The following is a 21,956-nucleotide window of genomic DNA, read 5'->3' as shown; positions in this document are numbered from 1 at the left end:
GAGTTCTGGTTCTGGTGTTGAACACAGAGCTCCACGTGTCGTACAGCAGATCTGAACCTGAACACAAACATCTGCTGACGCACAGAGAAAAGATTCACAAAATGATTATTTAGTCTGATTATTGTTTCCTCTCTGCTCTTCTTTAGCTCGACAGAATCAGACGGTTTTTAAGGAGCTAGAAAATATTCAGGCTGTTTTCCTACCTGATGTTCATTCGGTTGGTTCTGGGCCTAAATTACAGAATTTGTTCTGCTGTGGTTCTTCCGCTCCGAGTCGAACCAAGCAAACAGAAATGGAGTCAGAATTCATCCATTTCTCCTGCTAGCACTAAGCTAACGCCTTTGTTTTGGCGGTATTTACCCAGAATGCTCTGCGCTGTACTCCACTTCCTGCTTTTGGAGCGGCCTTTGGTCCGCTTGGCGTTCACATGCAGTCAAACCGAACCCAGACCGAGGTTTCCAAAAACAGGAAGAGACTACAGCGCAGGGCATTCTGGGTAAATACAACCAGCTGGAGAAATGGCTAAAAAAAATCCTACTACCGCGAAAATCTGACACCTCCATTTTATTTCCATTTGGTGAAGAACGAAGTTGTAGTTGTATTGAGTTTCCTTCAGCGCCCCCACAGGCCAGGAGGGGAACAGGTTGGTTCGACTCAGAGTCTGTAATTTATCTCTCAGGTCAAACTAAAATTAAACTAAATAATATTTAACCAATCAAACTTAGCAAACACTCTAAAAACTAACTAAAACTAACAGAATTGGACAAAAACTCACAACAAAATGAAACTAAACTATAACAAAAAACATTATTAATATGAAAATAAGATTTAATTTCATTTTAATGCATCCAGACGTCGTATTTATTTAAAACCAGGCCGAACATTTGGAAACATTTAAAAATCTTTGATGTTGCTGGTTAAACTTAAACACTGCTGCGTCTCTAGCAGCTGATGTTTACACTGATAAATATTTAAGGTGTTGAAGCTGGAAGAGCAGGAAGCAGATTTAAACCCTGCAGCTTCGTTCTGCGTGACGCCGATCCGCCGCCGTCCTCAACTCAATTTCAGGGCTCATTTCAGCCAGCTGCTGTAAAACCGCCGGCCGGCCGGCCCGCCTCACACACACACACACACACACACACCCACCCACACACACACACACACACCCACACACACACACGGGAACCCCTCCAGGACGGAGGAGGTCTGTTCCTGGATATCTGAAATGTTCCTCTGGTGTTTAAACGTTACCTGCTGACCTGAAGAGTCAGACGAACATAAAAACATAAAAACAGATTTAAATTAGTCAAACTGTGGAAAAAATACTAAAATATCCACAAACTAAAAATCATTACATTTTATGACATTTTACCCATTAATGCAGTTTCTGGTTTCTCATGTCTTATTTCTGACTCCATTCCTGCCAAAAATTGGATCTACACTGTAAAAACACAAAATCCTACCAAGTATTTTGACTTTAAATAAGACAAAATAATATAAAATGACATATAAATAACTTTTCAGCAAGATAAAGGAGCTTGATTTAATAATTCCTTTATAGTGATGAAAAGGTTCCAGTTCCACTGGTAAATGATTTTATTTGTAACGTGGGAAATGTTTTGCTTGAAGTGAAATAATCCACCAGTGGAACCAGAACTTTGTCATCAATATTGAGGAATTATTGACTGAAAAGAAGCTGAAAGTTACTGGTAGTTTAGTTTTGTCTTAGATCATCAGATCTCATGATCTAAGATGTTTGCACCAGAAACTAGACAAAAATACTTTTTGCAGTGTATTTTGTAGAGCTGAAACGATTAATCGGATTAATCAATAACAGAAATCACCTAAAGAGAATAACTCTTTTTTGACTAAATTAATCCGATCGATTCCCAATCAAAGTTATGACTGATCTCTACAGACGGGACGCTGAGGGCCCGGGCGCCGCGTGTTGAGCCTCGACGCTGTGAGGCTCTGAGGAGTCAGAGAGGAAACCTGCTGAAAGCTGCTTATGACAGGAGTCTGTTCACACTGATATGCTGCGTGTGTGTGTGTGTGTGTGTGGGGGGGGGGGGGTGTGTGTGTGTGTGTGTGTGTGTGTGTGTGTGACTTGCATGAACAATCAGAGTGGAAAAGCCTCCAGTGTAATTTCCAGTAATTCCAGGTGTTTTTCTGTCACGCTGCGCCGTTCTCTGATGTTATTACTGTGAAAGCTGTGACCTTTGACCCCATGACATCATCAGCCGCTCTGGAGGAAAACAAGGGGGAGGTTCTGCTTTTCCTCCTGCTGCGTTTTCATGACGGGTTCTTTGGGTTACAGAGCGAACATGAAGCAGCTTCACGACCGGACTGAACGAAATGATGGGATCTGAGGGGAACCTGGCGACGAGGCGCTGGGCCGATGAGGCGCCGGGCCGATGAGGCGCCGGGCCGATGAGGCGCGGGCCGATGAGACGCCGGGCCGATGCGGCGCCGGGCCGATGAGACGCCGGGCCGATGAGGCGCCGGGCCGATGAGACGCCGGGCCGATGAGACGCCGGGCCGATGCGGCGCCGGGACGATGAGACGCATTTATCAGCTTCCTCTCGTGTCTCCCAGGTTTCCAGCTCAACCATCCTGGTTCTGGTGTGACATCAACCAAACCCAAATTTAAAAGAAGAGTCGCCATCAACAATAAAACGAGTTCAGTCCCAACATGGGCTGGAAAGCCACGCAGTGAAGAAGAAGCCAAAACTCCAGATCCTTCATTCATCGAAACATTTGGAGGAAAGAAGGTATGAAGGTAACAGATTTATTTCCAGAGTTCTCAGTAAACATTTTTCTCTGCAGGTTTTCTTAGTTATTCTCATAAGTTTGCAGGTTTTTTCTTGACTTTCACTACAAGGAAACTCAGAAATCAGAAGATGTGGTTCTGAAACCTGGGATATTAAAACAGAAGCTGCAGGTTCCAGAAATGAAACCTAAAATCTGAACCATGTTCTGCATGAGCTGAAAATAAACTTTCCAGAAATGATTTCCATCTCAGATCGTTCGGCTCATTTCTTAGCCTAAAGCAACAGAAACCAAACCGTTAACAGTGAACCAAACTGAACATTTTCCCACAATGATCATTTATAAACATTAACTTAAATTTTCCATTGAAATGCTGATTATATTAGTGACTCGTTTGTAGTTTGCATTTCACAAATATCCAGTCATTCCTTCATTTCTGGAGCAGCCTGTGATTTATCTCCACTAAACAGCAGGAAACCTGAAACATTTGCATAAAAACACCAAAATAAGAGCAGAAGCGATTTTGTTTTCACTTAAAATGTCGTTTAAAAGCTTCCAGTGTTCAGACTGAGCAGCAGGCCCGGTCAATAATGGCCGTCAGCAAACCAAAACGCGCGGCGTCTCCTTCAGCCTCTTTGTCCTGAGCGATGATGGCGGCTGCTTCATACCGAGCGATCGATGCCCAAGTGACAACACACACACCCCGACGTGAACACACACTCAGCGAGGAAACACTTTCCGGGTGTAGGTGGTGAGGCACGAACCTCCAACCTCTACCCGATCGATAGCAGCACACACACACACACGCACACACCCACCCGCACACACACACACACAGTCATAATACAGATGACCTTCCATTTTCTGAGCTCGATAAAAGGCGACTTGGAGGAGAGATCCGCTCTGAGAGAGGAGGAGGATCAACGTCTGCTTCTGATTCTGGAGACGTTTTGTGCAGAGAGGAAAAATGAGGTTTAAGAAAAAATCTAACTAAACATAGAATAAATATTTCCCTCTTCTTTTTGTTTTTATACCAGAAACTAAATGAATCTTCTCCAATGTGAAGCACGGCGGTGGCAGCATTATGCTTTGCTTTGCTGCAGGAGGGACTGGTGCACTTTGAAAAATCATGCTAGAATTAAAAGCTAGATAGATATTTTACTTCCAGTAGAAAGCTACCGATTTTTGGCTAACCATTTTCCATCCAGGAGAAGGCTAGCTAGCTAGCTACTTTAGCTAGCTAGTATTTTAGCTAGATGTTTTATGTTCAGCAAGGTAGGTAGCTATTTTGGCAAGCAATTTTATTTCCATGAAATAGCCAGCTAGCTAATTATTTTAGATGGCTGCTTCACACAAAGGAACTAGCAAGTTAGCTAGCCATTTTAGCTAGTTGTTTTATGCCCAGGAGTAAAACTAGTAAACTATTTTAACAAACTTTTTAACAAGCTATTTTACATCCATTAGCTAGCAAACTATTTTAGGTAGGCAGTCAAATTCTGGGAGCTAGCGAGCTAGCTATTTTACATCCAGGAGCAAGCTAGCTATTTTAGCTAGGTATTCAAAGTCCAGGAGCTAGCAAGCCATCTATTTTCCATCCAGAAGCTAGCTAGCTATATTAGCAACCTGTTTTGTGTCCAGTTGATAGAAAGTTATTTCATCCACCTATTTAAGCCCAGAAGCTACCAAGCTAGTAATTTTACATTTTGCTCAGGTTTCAGACGGACCGATTCCTTCAGCTGAATGGCCGACGTGTCCCAGAAAAACTGATTTAAAAAAGCAGCTAAAGTCCAACTAAAACTCAAAACACCTTCAGAAATCCTTGAGAACGCTGATGGAGACCAGGATGTTGTGGGGAAATGGAGATCCCTGTAGGACGGAGCCATCTGATGACATTATCTGAATCCTAATGACTGTTTTTCTGTCTCTTCTTCATATCAAACAGGTGTTTTTGGGCTGAATCCCATTAAATCTGTCATCCGGCGCGTCGCCGGGTCGCCGTGCCACTCGCTGTGGATTGAAATGACACTCGGCAGACAGATTGTTGCCGTGTCTCGGTTTGTTTTCGTTTCTGTAGCAGGTTTTGTTTTTTTCTCGCCGTCAGAGCAGCAGCAGTCACTTACAAAGGAGCAGGAAAACACAAGCTGTGACAGAAAAACGAGGAGACGGAGAACGCGGCGCAGGAGGGAGGAGGAGAAAATGGAAATGACCAGGAAACTCAGAGGGACGGAGGAAATTAAACACGTTCAGCAGTTTTTACAGTGCAGATGGACGACTTTTATTTCAGGGAACGAATCCAAACAGCAGATTCAGAAATCAGTTATTTCTGTGGAATATGTGAAGATTTGCAACATTAAACTGAATTTAAAGAAACTCAATGCTATTTATGACACAGATGGAGCTCCATATAGGACTGGATTAAATAGGGAGTCCCACAGGGAGACGAACTGGGAACCTTTTAATTAAAGGGTTAGACCCACTGGATGGATGGATGGATGGATGGATGAACGGATGGATGAATGAACAGATGAATGGATGAACAGATGAATGGATGACTGTTCCTCCTCTCTGTCCTCTGAAGGTTTTGCTGATAATCGTCTTCATGTCTCTCCTCTGCTGATGGAGGGAGGGAGGGCCGTCATCGCCATGGTAACGCCCCCCCTTATCCTGCGGCCCGCTGGCCGTTGGTACGGCGACGGCCGGCGGGTTGATTTGTGTGGAGAAGAAAAGAGACGGGCGAAGGTAGACGACTGAAAGCATTCCTGTGTGTGTGAGATAAAAACTCTGAGTGTGAGTGGGGGTGTGTGTGTGTGGGTGTGTGTGTGTGTGTGTGTGGGTGTGTGTGTGTGTGGGTGTGGGTGTGTGTGTGTGTGTGTGGGTGTGTGATGAGTTTGCTAAGGTCAGACGCTCGCTGTGGAATACAAATCTGTCATGGCTGACACACTTCCTCCTCTCTCTCTCTGCCCTTCGCTTGACCCTCCCATCTCTTACTTTTCTCTTCCTCCGTCTCCATCCATCCGTATCTTCCTCCTCCTCCTCCTCCTCCTCCTCCAGGCTCCATCTCTTATCCTCCGTCTCTTTCACTGATTTCTTCCTCAAACATCTTTTCACCTCCATTTTTTCCTCTTCTTTCATTCTTTCTTTCAACTTTTCATTTCATCCATTTCTCCTTCCTTTATTCCTCCTTTTATCATTTTATTTTCCTTTTCATCTCTTCCTGTTCATTTCTCTCCGTTTAGTTGCTCCTCTCTTTTTCCATACATGTTTATAGTTTTCCTTTCTTTCCTTCCTGTTATTCCTTCTTTCCTTCCTCCCTCGTTCCTTCCAACCATTTTGATCCCAGTTCAGATCATCTCCAGTCTAAAACCAGTGAAACCAGTTTGCCTCTTTCTGCTAAACTGTGAGAGTAAAAACCTGAACGGTGTGAAAAGATGAAGTCAGAGGAAGACGAGTTTCTCTGATTGGATGGAGGTTTAACTCTTCATCCTCTCCAGTTTCTCCTGATGAGTTTCTATGGATCGTCTGCAGACGCCGTGACCTTTGACCCCTGTCCAGACCAAATAAGATCCCTGCAGTCTGACAGAACCGTTTATAACCAACCCTGATGAACCCAGCTGAGTCAGGAGAGACGGATCAGGAAATGTCCAAAACAAAATCCAACATTTTCACTGATTTTTCTGAGGAATTTCAAATTATTCAGATAATTTACAGAATCGATTATTTTCTAGAGAAAATATTCTAAAACAGCATTCGGAGTCAGAGTCATGCTAGTTAACAAGCTAATGGTTAGCGTTTGGGAAACAGCCAATCCAGGAGCAGCATTCGGTTTCCTTGATGCTGATTGGCTGTAACCCAGGAAGCCTGCTGAAGCTAGCTGCTGCGTTAGCGCTGAGCTGCTAATGCATATATTTGGTTTTAAAACTACTAAATCAGGTTATGTGTGTTTTTGTTTCAAAACTATTTTTTAGTTTCTAAATTGTTTATTCAGCATCAAGTTTCAATTTCATTTCCATTTTTTTTATTTTCAAAACAAATTTTGTTTAAAATATTTTTTCAATTTCAAAATCATTTTTTCTGTTTTAAGATTGTATTTTTGGTTACATTTTTTTTCAATTACATGTTTTTAAATGTATTTTATTGTCAACAGAGATCAGGTTCTGGTGCTAAATTAGGGCCACGAAACATTTTATCAAAATACTTTAAAAACTGAAAACTAGTTTTGAAGTTTATTTTTCATTTTTACATAATTTTTCAGTTTCCAATTGTTTTTGGTTAAAAAAATTTTCAGGTTCAAATCTTTTTGTTATTATTTTCTTTTAAATAAACTTTATGGCTGAAATGTAGCTCCATACGCCTCCCTTATGGATTATGGATATAATCACTGAATCCATATTTAGTTCCATTTTCTCTGAAGAATCTAGATCTTTATCACAACATTAAGACTCAAAAAGTGAAATTCTACCTATAAGACATGCAGGATGTGAAGATGGAGGCTTTAAGCAGTGAAGCGTTTTGTTGCCAGCGACAGGAGAAGCGTCTCCACCTGCATCTGTTCCTGATTAATTAACGCTGCAGCCTGACGGCTTTTCGTCTCTGAAACTCAGATAAATAGAGAAAAAGCCGTCGCCTCATCCTGAGTGTGTGAAGCTCCAAGGATCAGCAGCTCCGGCTTTCTCAAGGGAAACAAGGTGGTACGCTGACAGCCTCACACACACACACACACACCCCCACACACACACACACACACGGCGTGATTCTTGTGGGAATCTCTGATTGGCTGCTGAGAGCATGCTGGGTTCCCGTGGCGATAGTAACCGAGCGATAACACCAGCCATCTGACCCTCTTAATGTCTGTGTGCGTCGCCATCTGCGCCGCAGCTCAGGAGGGGAAGCAACACGCTGAACATTGATTAAAGGAGGGAGGGAGAGAGAGAGAGAGAGGGAGAGGAGAGGAACATGAAGGTGTTTCCAGCTGGTAACACTTTGAGGAACAGGAAGTTCTCCTAATATTTCTCTTCCTGCTCTGCGTCGCCGTTAAAGTTTAAAATCCTCCAGATCTCGTCTCTGAGATCTGGAGGAAAATAAAATCCTCCAAACTCTCGTCGGTCAGGCGGACAGATTTGTGCTGACTCGGCACTTCTGTGTGAGCGGCGGGCCAGACGGCGGCATCCGCTGTCACCCAACACGGCTAACCGGGCTTTAACCCAAACGCAGCTAACGACAACAAACAGCGGCGCCGCCAAAACCCGGCGAGCCGGCTGCCGGCTCGGCTGCGACGCTAATCTGATTAGCATGGAGCTGCAGAGACGAGAAAGGATCAAACAGGAAGCTGCCTTCAAAGACCAACGAGGATCCCAGAGCGGGAAGACATGGAGACAAATATGGAGACAAATATGGCTGAAATACGCCGTCTGATGTAACGTGGCGCAGCATGGCGCGTTCAGATGCTCCGTCTACAGGCTGACGATCCGGCAGAGACGCTTTCTATAACTTCACCACATACTTACCTTTGTTTACTTAGTTTCCAGAACCTTCAAGGAACTTTCCATGAACTTACAAGATAATTTCCATGTACTAAGTATTTGTCCCCTGAATTACAGGTTACTGTTGTGGAGATCAGACACTTTCTAAGAACTCGCAGGTAACTTTACCCTGACATTGCAGAGGACTTCTGTTCATTTTAATGGTACTTTCCCTGAATTTACTGGGTATTTATTTGTACAAGTACATAAAAAACATCCCCAAACATTCATGTTACATCTTTAAAAGTAAACAGTTACATTCTCTGAACTTCCAAGAAACTTTCTAGAGCCTGAAAGAAACTTTCCATGACCTTATAGAGCAATTTCTAAAGATACGTCCAACGGACAACAAGGTTACTTTCTCTCAAATTGTCCTTACATTCACTTTCCCTGAACTTACTGAGCATTTTTTGTACAAATAAAGAATATTTTTTTATTTTACAACATTCTCAGAGATTTATTATAGTAAAACTAATATGCTACTTTCTAAAACTTTCCTACAGATTTCCTGCGTGCATATGGGAAAATGTTGATCACTTTCCTGAACTTTCTTTGGGTTTTTTGTACAAGTACATAAAAAACATCCCTAAACATAGACATTATGTTCTCAGAAGTGAACAGTTACTTTCTATAAGCTTTACAGATACTTTCCAGAACCTAACAGAATAATTTTGATAGACTGAAAGAGTATTTTTGCCCAAATTATGGGCTGTTTTTGTGGAGGTAACGAGATACTCGCCTCCGAGCTGGAGGCTCGAACTTGAGCTTTTAAAATAAAAAGTGAATCAAGAGTTTTTCTATCTACTGGTTTAATAAATCAACGTGATGTCATCAGATGGTGACGCTGGTAATAAACAGGAAGTGAAGATGCTAACTAGCATTTCACAGTTTGAAGCCTCTGGTAAGGCAGAGACCCAGCAGTGGATGGGAACATTTACATTTCTCCAAAAGCTGCTAATTGAAATTAAGGAAGTTATTTTGAATTTTGCTGTTTTCATCAACTTTTTCTAAAGCGACACTTTAAAATGAACACAGAAACACACGGCTAACGTCTGTTTGGCTTGAATCAGGTCCTGAAACTAACCAGGAGTCACTAAATACCTTCCAGAATATTTAAAAAACTTTCCCAGAATAACTCAGAAACATCCTGGACTGAAATGTTGCCTTCAGGAACCGTCAGAATGTCAGGCATCTTTTACACGCCGAGAGAAACAAAGACTGAAAATGAGTGAAAACTTTATAAATAATGAGGAAGAGATGGTGATGGAGCTGCAGGCCGGTTGGGTCCAGGTGTGTGTGGGTGTGTGTGTGTGGGTGTGTGTGGGTGTGTGTGTGTGTGTGTGTGTGTGTCCGTCCTACCTGGCTCTCGGAGCAGCAGCTGGGCCATGGCCTGAGCGCCGCCTGCTGAGTTTTCAGCGACACACTGATAAAATCCTTCATCTGATTTCACCAAACCCAGAATCTGCAGGTTGGTTCCGTCCTGAAACAGAAAAATTTAATAAAATCATTTTTCTGTTATTCATTTTTACGCTGCTTCAGTTTGTTTCTGCTGACGGATTAAAAAGGTTGAATCTGTTTTTTCTTCTCTCTCTTCCCAGACATTTTTAAACCTTGAAATGATTTGTATTTTTCGTCCTCGGAGCTGAAATCCCTCCACAGTTTCATGTTTCCACTAGTTAGAAATATTCTTAATAAACCTGCAGCTGCACATTTATGGATGGAAAACATAAATGAGGTTTGTCACAGATAAAACTTTATGTTTTGTTTTTAATCAGCTTTGGTTCTTTTATCAGAATCTTTTAATTTTATTTTACAGAAATTAATTAATGAGTTTTCAATTTCATATTCATTCCTCTTTATATTCATTTTTACAGAAATATCAAAAACCTTTAATATTCTGTGGCCATTTATTTCATTACATTTTATTTATTTATTTTTTTGTATTTGCCTTTTTATTTTACCTCTTACAGAAACACCAACATCATGTTATAGTTTGTGGGAAATTTTTTATTTTATTATTTTTAGGGATTTTTAACATTTTATTCATTTTATTGCATTTTTTTTTTAATTTTTTACAGAAATACCAAAAACCTTTAATAGTCTTTAGTGATTTTTTATTTTACTTTATTCTATTTTATTTATTTATTGTTTTATTTGGAGGCATTTATTCATTTCTAAACGTTTCGGTTGTGAGAGCAGCTTGGAAACCAGAATGAGACTCTTTGGGATTAATCCTGGTCACAAGGCTGCAGGTATGACTGATGAATGTTTTTATTCTGCAGTGGAACCAGGAGGGAACCAGAACTGGAACTCACTACGATCTGGAAGTAGTCGCTGGGAATGACTTCCTCTCCGTTCTTCATCCAGCGGACGGCCGGCAGCGGGTTCCCCGTCACGGCGCACTCCAGCTCGATGTCGGTCGCCTCGTAGGCGTAGCTGTTGGTCGGGTAGTTCAGGAACTGGGGAGGAACTGCGACAAACAGGCGGCCAATCAGAGGACAGCGTTCACCAACACAAACAAAAAAGATGGCTGCCGCGCGAGAGAAGGAGGTAAAGAAGGTTTATTTCTGCTAAACATTTTTTACATATTTGTTGAAACCAGTACAAATTAAGCTGCTAACGACAAACAACCAATCAGAGCCAGGGGGCGGGGCTTAGCGCTGTCAATCATGCCCCATCAGCAGAGCCTGCAGACACACTGCTGCAGCTTCTGTTAAAGTTTCAAAAGTTTTTATTGAAAGAAACTGATTAGGAAAAATGAGTTTTGCCGGATTTTGTTATTTATATGAATTATTGTCATTTTCGTCCTTAAAATAATAAAATTTCCACTTAACTTCATATTTTGCTCCGTCTGATGATGTAAATTTTAAATATTAAATGATTGATCATTTGATCAGTTACTCAGTACTTGAGTTTTATCAAATGATTCAGTAATTTCTTGGACGGATATTTTTTACTTCAGTAAAAATATGTTACAGTAGCTGCTCTTAGTGGACAATAATGTTTTGTTGTTAGGCGGAAAAAACACGGACTAAATGTAACATCTCCAGGTTGAACAAGATTTTTCATCAGTTTGATGTAATAATCTGTGCAGCAGCAGCAACAGGAGGGGGAGGGGCGAGGCGTTCAGGTGTCACTCGGATCAGTAGGTTGTAAACAGGACCGAGTCGGGTTGAGCTGTCGCCTCCAGGTTGGTGAGAGGAGATGTGAGGCGGCGGCCATTTTTAGCCCCATCAGGCTGAAAGGCCTCCAGTGGCGGTGCGAGCGTCAAAACCTTCCTGACAGCAACGGGAACGTCTCAGAGGTTCTGTCAGCGTGTCGCTTCTAAACACGGATAAACACGACCCGGAGCGCCGCGGGAAACCGGAGCAGCTCTGGAGACGATAGCTGAGCAACAACGACTAATAATACTCAGTTAATGCTGCCAGACTCTGGGTTTAAATGCAAACATGTTACAGTTTTTAACTGCATTGTTTACTTTAAGAGGATAAAAACACTACGGTGTTAAAATCTCATTATTATGTTTATTATAATCTCTAAGGAGGAAAATAGTTTTTATTTCCTCCTGATCGACTCGCCGTTACAGGAAAACCGTTTATCCGCCGTCATCAGCGGCTATGCTAACTAGCATTAGCATTCATGAGCCTCATAGAGATGATTGACAGCGTTAAGCCCCGCCTCCTGGCTCTGATTGGTTGTTTCTAGTCACATCATCTGTCTCATCATGACAGAGTCAACAAATATGTAGAAATATATTTTTATTAAAGCTACATACTGCAGCTTTAAGGGTTAGCATCATCATGGATGACCTTTGACCTGCTCTGCTCAGAATCAGCATTAGATTTAAGTCCAGACTTTAACTAGGACACTTTTAGACCTTAATTTGCCTGAATGGAGCCTCCAGCGTTGATAAAAATCAACATTTTATGTTTTTAAAAGTTAAATTAATAGAAAATGATTCATTTACTTATAAATAACCTAATATTTTACAGCGCTGAGAGATTCCCTCTTTATGCTCATTTGTGCTCCAGTTATGTCAGATTTAAAGATAATAATTTATATTTTAGCGGAAATCCCTGATTGGTCGACAGCAGATAACAATCCTGATGATGTCATTTCCATCAACATGTTTGTTCTGAGGCCAAAATAAAAATATCATAAAGCTGCTGCTTCCTGCAGAAACATCTGCCAGGAATATGCAAACAGAACCAGAACCAGAACCGGGACCAGAACCAGAACCAGAACCAGGTTCTGACTGAGATAAAACTGGATCATCATCTGCAGCACAAAGAGGAATAATAACGGTAAAAAGGACGAGATAACGAGCAAAACGTAAAGAATGAGCAAAACATCCTCCCTTTGTACTGGAACACACCCCTACACACACACACACACACACACAGCGCCATCAGTGATGCTGCGCTAATAACTTCCACTCTGCATTCAGATGGAAATCAGCCCCATGAACATCTGCTGTGTGTGTGTGTAGGGGTGTGTGTGTAGGTGTGTGGGCGTGTGTGTAAGACACCAGCATTCAGTGAAGGACAATCACACACACACACAGCAGACATTTCTTAAGCGTTTTTTTAAATCTGCACTTAAACCAGCGGCTGAAACTATTAGTCATTAAGTGTATGCACACACACACGCACACCCCCACACACCCCGTGCAGAGTGTGTGTGTCAGGGCGGTGAAAGGGTTAATGGGCTGTAACTTTGCTCTGACTCAGATGTGAAGGACTAACTCTGCTCAGAGATCCTCAGAGGTAAAGAGCGCTCACTCTGATAACATTCACTGACACCGAGCAGAAACAGTTCATGATCCACTTAGAGCAGCCCACATCCCTGCGCCGCCACCACCGTGCCTACCACAACTAAACTGGGATAAAAACTAGAAAAAAAGATAAAAGTGACATAAAATAAAGATTAAATTAATGAAAAATCAGGAAGATTCAGAAACTTCACTGCTGCAAAGCAGCATCTGAAAAACTAGAACAGAATTTTATTTAGACAAACATGCTGCTCTGCAAATGAAATTGTTTTTGAGTCTTTCACAAAAAATCTGAAAGAATTTAGAATAAAAATGGGAAAATAAAACAAGAATAAGATGAGAGTAAAATGAGGATAAAACCGGAACAGATTCAAGAAAAACCAGGAAAAATCTGGATCAAAAAAATATTAAATATCAGGCAGAAATCAGGAAAAGTAAAACAAAGACAAATATATAGAGAAACGAGTCAAGTGGAGAAAATAAAACTGGAATTAAAGCATGAAAACAAAAACGTTCTGGTCATAAATGAAACTTCAATTCATAAACAGGAAGTGATGTTCTGCTGTTGGTTTTGGTAAATATTCAGGCCCAGGAGTGAAGATTTCCCGTTTCTCTCCCTCTGTGACTCCAGAGTTTCAATCCTGGATTACTGAGATTACAGGACAAAGGATTGGCCGGCTTGATTTGATTCATCAGCTTCCATAGAGAGGCATTAAAAACCTGCAGCAGAGTTTAAAAAATCATAAAAAATAAAGTAAAAAAGAGCAAAAGCTGCTGCTGCACGGATTAAACACTCTGAACAGATTTAATCTGCAGCTGGAAGCAGGACAACAGACTCCAGAAGCATTAAATTATGCTTCCTTATAAAACTAAAACAGGTTTGGATATGTGCTTGAACTAGGCCAGGTGAATTAATTAAAATGTAAATGATTTATGTTTAAAGTTTATTTGCTTCATTTATTTTGTTTTTAATTTGGCTGGAATAGTTTTGCAGTGATTTATTTTGTTATTTCTTTATGTAGATTTTAATTTTGCACAAATTAATTTAATTTGTGTATTAATGATTCTGATCTCGATAGTTAAAAACTATTTGTGACGTTTGGACAAACAAATCAACCTCACAGTCTGTAATCTCTGATCTGCCAGTAGATTTTTCTACTGAACAGAAATGGCTGCAGTTTGACACAATCCAGAGAATTTCAGGATGGAAAAATTAAATCTCATTTTTTCCCCTCCCCCACTTGTTCCTGGTCCTAAATGAAAGCAGCTGAAGGTGAAGAAGTTCCTCTCTGTCCTTCCATCATGACGTTAAAGTTTTTACAGGACTTTGTGTTTCCATCCCGTCTGGAAACGCTGCAGATGTTTCAGATTCCTGACAGAACAAAACACCGACTGGGCAGACTGACCCGCAGACCGACCTGCAGACCGACCTGCAGACTGACCTGCAGACTGACCCGCAGACTGACCTGCAGACCAACCTGCAGACTGACCCGCAGACCGACCTGCAGACTGACCTGCAGACCGACCTGCAGACTGACCCGCAGACAGACCTGCAGACTGACCCGCAGACCGACCTGCAGACTGACCCGCAGACAGACCTGCAGACTGACCCGCAGGCAGACCTGCAGACAGACCTGCAGACTGACCCGCAGGCAGACCTGCAGACTGACCTGCAGACTGACCTGCAGACCAACCTGCAGACTGACCTGCAGACCGACCCATAGACCGACCTGCTGCGCTGAGCCGCGCCCGTTTGGGGAAAAAGACATGTGATTTAATTCTGCACCAGAAGAAGACAGACAGATAAATATCTGTTCTCCTATTGAAGGATTTTTCAAAATAAAAGGCAGCTGAAGCTGAAACACCCAGACGGAGTTTGGATGCCGTTTCCCAAACAGCCAATCAGGTAGCACCATTTATATTCCTCGGCTCTCATTGGCTGAACCCCAAAACCAGAAGTATTAGCTAACAGCTAACATGCTAGCTGCTGTGCTAGCACTAAGACGTCTCCACTGAGTTCCTCCAGTTCTATGCGATCACTCAATTCATTAAGATCAACAGATCTCTGCATTTTTCTGAAATAATACATAATTATGAGTTTAATCTAAAAATTTCTGACAGATAATAAAATCATAAGACGAAGGAACGTCGCTTCAGTCAGAGTTTGGATTTACAGCGTTTGGTTTCTGCTGGTGCAGAACCACATCGAAACGTCAGATAAAATGTGACGCAACATTTCAGACACTGTGAAAACAACTGGATTAATATTTGATTTAATTGTGATTTTTTGGTGCGTTCAGACTGAGAAGTGGGTCACATTCCCTGCTGCACTGCGGCGCTTCAGGCCACATGCTGCTGCTGCTGCTGCTGCTGGTGGCTGGATTTGGACCTCAGAGGTTTCTGAATAGTTTTATGTGAATAATTAAGTGTTGTAAAATGCTTGAAGATTATTTAGAGAATCATGGGACCCGAGTCACCGTCATCATCTGAAGAGTAGCTGAATGTTCGGCCCGGTTCCTGTCCCTCTGCTGCAGGCGGGTTCAGCTGCTCTGGTGTCACCAGAGGATTTGGAGTCAAACTCGGCCGTTTCAGAGGAATGCTGACGGCGGCGGGGAATGACGGATGGCGGAGATGCTGAGTCAGTCCGCCTCAGATTTCATTAACTCCGCTAACAGGAACCGGCTAATGAGGCGGGATGCGCTCATTACCACGGAAACAACACACACATTTATTATCCTAATCACGCAATGATGGTCAACGCCCTGCGGAGTCGCAGCGCACACATCTCCATACATCAGCGTCGCCGTGGCGATCTGCAGACGGCTCTGTTTGGTGCAGAAACCGACGGCAACGCTTCGGCTCCTCGTGTGTTTAGTTTGCAGACGAGGGAAACGGAGATAAAAGACAAAGAGGGAGGAAAGCTGGAGGCCCGTTATGACATCATCAACGCTCTGATATGTCAAATTAAAACAATATTTAAATGAATGGATCACACAGGGACCAGCAGCACATTTACTCACTTCCTCAGACTTTTTAATTCTCCTCTCCAAACTTCCAGAGTTTGTCAAAGCAGACGCGGCTCCATGATGATAAACATCAGTTTTTTGTGCCGTAGAGAATAAATTCAGCTGTTTGAAGACAAACTGAAAGCAGCCGAAGGAAAAGAAACATCAACGTGTTCCCATGGTGAGCAGTTTGGTCTAAATCAGGCTGTTTTTAAAAGGTTTACAGCTGGAAGTGTTTAACAGCAGCTTGTGTTTCTACATGAGGACAGTCACTCAGATTACAGTCAACCCGCCGGCTCCGACCCGGATCTATTGGTCCCAGTAAGTCCAGTTTAATGCCACCTGGAATTAAACTTAAGACAGAATTCAATGTTGGAGGATCTTCTGTGTTACAGCAGAGAAAACAAAACTTCCTGGACGGAAAACCTGACTGCTGCAGCAAGACGTGAAAATCCAGATGATTCTGTTTCTTAAAACTCTTTGTCTTCTCAACAGAAATGAGTCGACATGAAAACAAAGTCCATCCATCTGGACAGAACTCTGGACTTACACCTGATGGATGTAAAAGAACCAACTAGCTAACTAGTTAACTAGCTAACTAGTTAACCAGCTTCTTTGCATCTAAAAGGATTGCTAGCTAGCGTTTTTATGTCCATAAAGATGTAGCTAGCTTGTTTTAACGTTAGCCTAACTAGCTTAATAAAAAGCTAACATAACTAACGGCGAGTTTATAACAGCTTTTGCAGTACTAGTTAGGCCAATTAAAGCTAGTCAGCCTAACTGGGATTAATATATTTAAGACCAAATTACTTTTTTGTTTTTCAAATGTCTTAAAAATTAAGACATCTTGTGATCCGAATTTTAAGACTTATGGACAGACTGACAGATGTGATCGCAGATTTAATCTCTTTCTGTTTTTCTTTACTAAAATATGTAGATAAAGACGCGAAATGCAACGAGACACGGGTAGATGCAGTATGACACTGGGAGACAGTGGGACACACTGGGAGACACTGGGAGACAGTGGGACACACAGGGAGACACTGGAACACACTGGGAGACACTGGGAGACAGTGAGACGCACTGGGACACACTGGGAGACACAGGGAGACAGTGGGACGCTGTGGAACACAGTTTCACACGGTGAGACAAAGTTGGACGCTGTCCCCGCTGGGAGCGGCGCCTGCAGGTGAGCCATCAGTTTTGCTCCTCAGTGAACAAACAGCAGCTGCTTCTGTTTGCTTTGAGCTCTCAGAACAAACATGGCCGCCTCTCATTACGGCGGCAGATGGAAATCTGATGGCGCTCCCAGGAATCACGTCCCAAACCTTCATTACGGCAGAATGACGCCTCCGTGCAGGAGAGCAAGGTCACAGAGGAAATCCCACCAGTTATCAGAGCTAAGTATCATAAAAGATGAAATATTTTAATGCAGCAGGAGAACAGATGTGCTGTCGGCAACAATCTGTGTTTCATTTATGAAGCGAAGCTTTTTCAGCAGATTCTGACGCTGCCGATCGTTTCCTCCTGTCTGCTGCCTCAGATTAACGCTGGAAACACACAGAGCGCGACGCATGGCGCCGGGCTGCGGCGCCGGGCTGTGGGCTGCGGCACCGGGTCGTGATGCGGGTCACGGCGCCGGGCTATGGCGCCATGCTGTGGGCCGCAGCGCCGGGTCGTGATGCGGGTCACGGCGTCGGGCTGCGGCACCGGGCTGCGGGCCGCGGCACCGGGTCGTGACGCGGGTCACGGCGCCGGGCTGCGGCACCGGGCTGTGGCGCCGGGTCGCGGCGCCCCGCAGGCTTCCTGCCGCTCCACGCCTCACATCCACCTGAAACACTTTTCACTTCATCTCCTTACATGTTTAGATTTACTCAGAATCATTATTATTATTTATATTATTATTTATTTTATGTAAATAAAATTAATCCAATCATGTATTTAATATTTTATTTCAAAATTTTGCATGAATCGAATTTAATCTGTTAATTTTTTCATCCAAATCCAGTAAATTTAAATATTTTTCTCCAGTTTTTTCTGTATTTGTTTATTTTTTGGGTCGGTACCATCGACCCGGTTCTGTTGGTGCCACCATGTTGTATTTCTCAGAACCTCCGGAAGGAAACAGCGCTCGGTTCTGGTTGACCCGGTTGGAGAACTTTTCATTCGTGGTTCTTTTGGGTCCGACTCGTGGTTCTGCTCGCCTCACCTTGGACGCTGAGTTCTGCCTGCGCCGTGATGTTCTGGTTCTTGTTGGCAGCCGTGCAGCTGTAGGCGCCGGAGTCGTCGTCGGTGACGGTTCTGATGATCAGGTTACTGCCTGCTAGCAGGGAGAACTTCTTGTTCCTGAAAACCAGAATCATTTACCGGACATTAAAAACGGCTTTTACTCCACAGAGCAGCGAGAATAATTATTACCCATAGCATGATTATTAGTGGCTAGTTAGCGGCTAGTTAGCGGCTAGTTAGCGGTAGCCTCGTCCACTTCAAGTCACAAAATGTAATCAACAGAAAGTCTCATGAGAAAAATAAACTACATGGAATAAATGAGTAAATAATTCTGCCATGACAAGATTTACAACATTTTTAAAATGAATAAGGTTTTAATTTATAGACATGATCTGAGTCTCTATCGGGACGAACAGACTTCCTGTCTAAAACTGACTTTTATCCAAACCTGTAAAAACCTGATATGATTAAAAATCTCCTCAATCGTTGAAGCTAAAGGAATTTCTCTACGTTTGTTTCTCCTGCAGGTTTCCAGATTGTGAAAAGTTCAACGTTTCCTGAACAAAGGAAACAAACCGAAACCTTCAGGATTCGGTTTTAAACCGACAGAAAGCCAAACTGGCCACAGATTTATCTTAATCCTCTGGATTCAACAGCTGATGGGCCACAGAGGGAATGTTTGGCTTCATCTGTTCATAAATAATCAATAAGTTGTTGGGTTCTGGGTTCTGGGTTCTGTAGAGTTGGAACATCTTCGTTGAGCTGAACATCGTTCAGACCATCGACCTCTGACTCTTGGCGCTTCGTTCAGTTAGAAACCAAACTCAGGAATATATTTTTCACACTTTCATCCTCCAGTCGACCTGCAGATGTTGTGTTTGTTGTCGGACCGCGGCTCCTCCAGAAACACCCACCAGCTCTGGATCACCTCCTCTCCTCTCCTCCACTGGATGCTGGGAGTCGGGTAACCAGAGGCGGAACATTCCAGCACGGCGTCTGTTCCCAGGAGGGCCGTTACTCTGGACGGACGCTGGAGGAACTGCAGGTTCCTGCTGAGCCCAGGTTCTGAAACACAGAGAGGAGGAGCAGGAGGAGTAGGAGGAGGAGGAGGAGGAGGAGGAGGAGGAGCAGGAGGAGGAGGAGGAGGAGGAGGAGCAGGAGGAGGAGGAGCAGGAGGAGGAGGAGGAGGTGAAGACAGATCCACAACTTCTGATTTATTCTAGATTTTATTTTATTTGTTTAGACACAGATTCAGTTTTTAACTTTAAATTTGTACATATTGTTTATTTTGAATGACGGAACCAATATTATAAAAATAAAGAATATATAAATAATAAAGTTATAATATTATTAGAATAAAGTTGTAATAATTAGTCCATAATACAGTAATAAAGTCGTACAAGAATAACAATGAAATAATATGAGAATAAAGACATAATATTACGACTTTATTCTCATATTTTGCCAGGTTATTGTTGTAATTTCTTATTTATTGCATATTTATTTCAGTTCACCGTTTAAATTATTTATGTATTAATTTACTCAGTTTTCCTTGAGGTTAATGTATTTATTGCAATATTATCAGAATCTTGTTTAATCAAAAAGCAACAAATTAATTTGGTTCCATTAATATTCCAGACATTTTACATGTAAAAAAGAAAACACTAGTTATTTTTTATAAATATGTATTTATAGTGTTTTTACAAAAGAAGAAAGTTGAATTAATGCCGTTGTGAATCAGAAAAGTGACTCTGCAGCGCCGCCCTGCAGGTAAAAGGCTAAACAGTTTGTGTCCAGCATGTGTGGGGTCTGCAGAAACGTTAGCTGCTCTCCTGATGGTTCTCATTCAGTAGATATTTTATTTACTTGCTATTTTCACAGTTATTATGTTAAATCAGTTTGCTGAGTAAACCAGAATATCAGCATAGAAATGGGAGATTTCTCTCCATCAGCGTCTCAGTTAGAAAGGAAAACATTTGGTTCCAGCAGCTGTAGTTTCTGCTGGGTATTAATATCTGCTGGGTATTAATATCTGCTGGGTATTAATATCTGCTGGGTATTAATGGAAACATGAGGACAGAGTTCTGGTCAGGCTGGAACCAGTACAGGATTCCTGCTGGTTTGATCTGAACGTCGTGTTAAAGCAGCAGGACGAGTTTCATTCAAATCGCCTCCATGTTTGACACTTTGCAGGTCAGTTTGGGTTTCTGAGCCGGTTCTGATCAGATTCTGGGGAACATCGGGTCGTCCAGGTGGTGGGATTACTCCGAGTCCTGGATGATTGTCGTCTTTGCGTTTCATGTTCAGCGCAGAGAAAAACAGCTTATCGTTAAATTTATGCAGATAAAAAGCATCAGAGCTTAAAATCACTGGGAGTTAAAAACTTTCTGAGCGTCATCAGTTATTTACATAAATATGAATATTAACGAGACTCTGGAGAAACTTTTAACTGAAAACCATTTTAGTCTAGAGAGGAGAAAATATGGAAAAAAACAACATTCAGAGAAAACCACAGAACCACAAAGGTCCAAATGAGAAGAACCGACTGGAGGGAACCTGAGTCTGTGTTTTCTACCTGGGAGAACTCGGAGTTCGGCGTCCGTCCCGGTCCTGGTGCTGCCCGGGTTGTCGGCCAGGCAGCGGTACGTCGCTGAGTCCGGCGGCTGGACCCGGCTCACCTGCAGCGACCCGGACGGCAGAACCGCCAGCCGGGATTCGGGCTGGAAACTGAGCGGCAGGTCCTCCCGGTTCTTCTGCCAGCGGATGACGGGCCTCGGGTCGCCAGAGACCTCGCAGCGCAGCAGGGCGGTGTCGCCCAGGAACGACGAGACCGACTCGGTGGGGACGATCACCCTCAACGGACCTGGAGACACAGACAGAACCGTTAACGGACCTGGAGACACAGACAGAACCGTTAACGGACCTGGAGACACAGACAGAACCATTAACGGACCCGGACACACAGACAGAACCGTTAAGTTCTAGAAAGTGTCCTGCTGGTTCTGAAGCACCTGTTGATTCCTGTAAGTTCTGAAACGTTCCGTTCCAGGTTCCCCTTCAGCTCCTGTAAAGAATCCTGTAAGTTCTAGAAAGTAACCGGCTGGTTCCACAAAAAGACTTTAGGTTTCAGAAAACGTCTAAACGGATCGTTTTGTAAAGTTCCCTCATCGGTCCAGTTCTGTCTGCGTTGGGTTCTGAAGCTGACCTTTAAATATGGGGCGGTTCCCTCTGCGGTCCGATGGAACGTTGTCAGCAGTGGAAAGCAGATTCATCAACACTGACACAAAGTTTTCTTGGTATTTTCTGTCTCCAGTCTCTGACTTGCTTGGCAGATTCTCCTCCAGGTTTCCCTAAGTTCTGATCCCAAACCGAGCCGAGAACCTGAGCTGCTGCGGTTCTTTCTGCCACTTCTGATAATATTCTGCTGTTTCTACCGGGTCGGGACGTTACTCAGCAACCTTCATTTCTCTATTATTTTGTGATGAAGCGCCAAACGCCTGACAGGCTGACGGGGGTTTTAATGTGAACCCGACACCTGAACCCTGAACATAAACTAAATCGGCTTGGTAATGATTTATGGACCAACCTGGAGAACAGAAGTCCACTACTGTGGTCTCAGGTCCAGGAACTTGGTGACTTTAAGGTGGGTTGTTATGGTTGAAC

The 21,956-nt window shown here is 42.9% G+C and overlaps 1 protein-coding gene across 4 annotated transcripts in view; it reads right to left on the bottom strand.

Annotated features, from left to right (window-relative positions):
* The window catches only part of dcc (DCC netrin 1 receptor), a 156,617-nt gene that overhangs the window by 66,498 nt on the left and 68,163 nt on the right, over positions 1–21,956 (bottom strand). For all 4 annotated transcript variants that reach the window (XM_032570623.1, XM_032570622.1, XM_032570626.1 and 1 more), the window contains exons 3-7: positions 20,869–21,156; positions 19,208–19,358; positions 18,274–18,410; positions 10,604–10,758; positions 9,648–9,768 (exon numbers count right to left, since the gene is read on the bottom strand). In XM_032570623.1, the coding sequence (XP_032426514.1) occupies positions 9,648–9,768; positions 10,604–10,758; positions 18,274–18,410; positions 19,208–19,358; positions 20,869–21,156 (852 nt within the window). The remainder of the gene's footprint in view (positions 1–9,647; positions 9,769–10,603; positions 10,759–18,273; positions 18,411–19,207; positions 19,359–20,868; positions 21,157–21,956) is intronic.

Source organism: Xiphophorus hellerii, chromosome 8, assembly GCF_003331165.1.
Source record: "Xiphophorus hellerii strain 12219 chromosome 8, Xiphophorus_hellerii-4.1, whole genome shotgun sequence".
NCBI classification, from domain to species: domain Eukaryota; kingdom Metazoa; phylum Chordata; class Actinopteri; order Cyprinodontiformes; family Poeciliidae; genus Xiphophorus; species Xiphophorus hellerii.
Note: the sequence above shows the minus strand (reverse complement) of the source record. Positions and strands in the feature narration are given on the sequence as shown.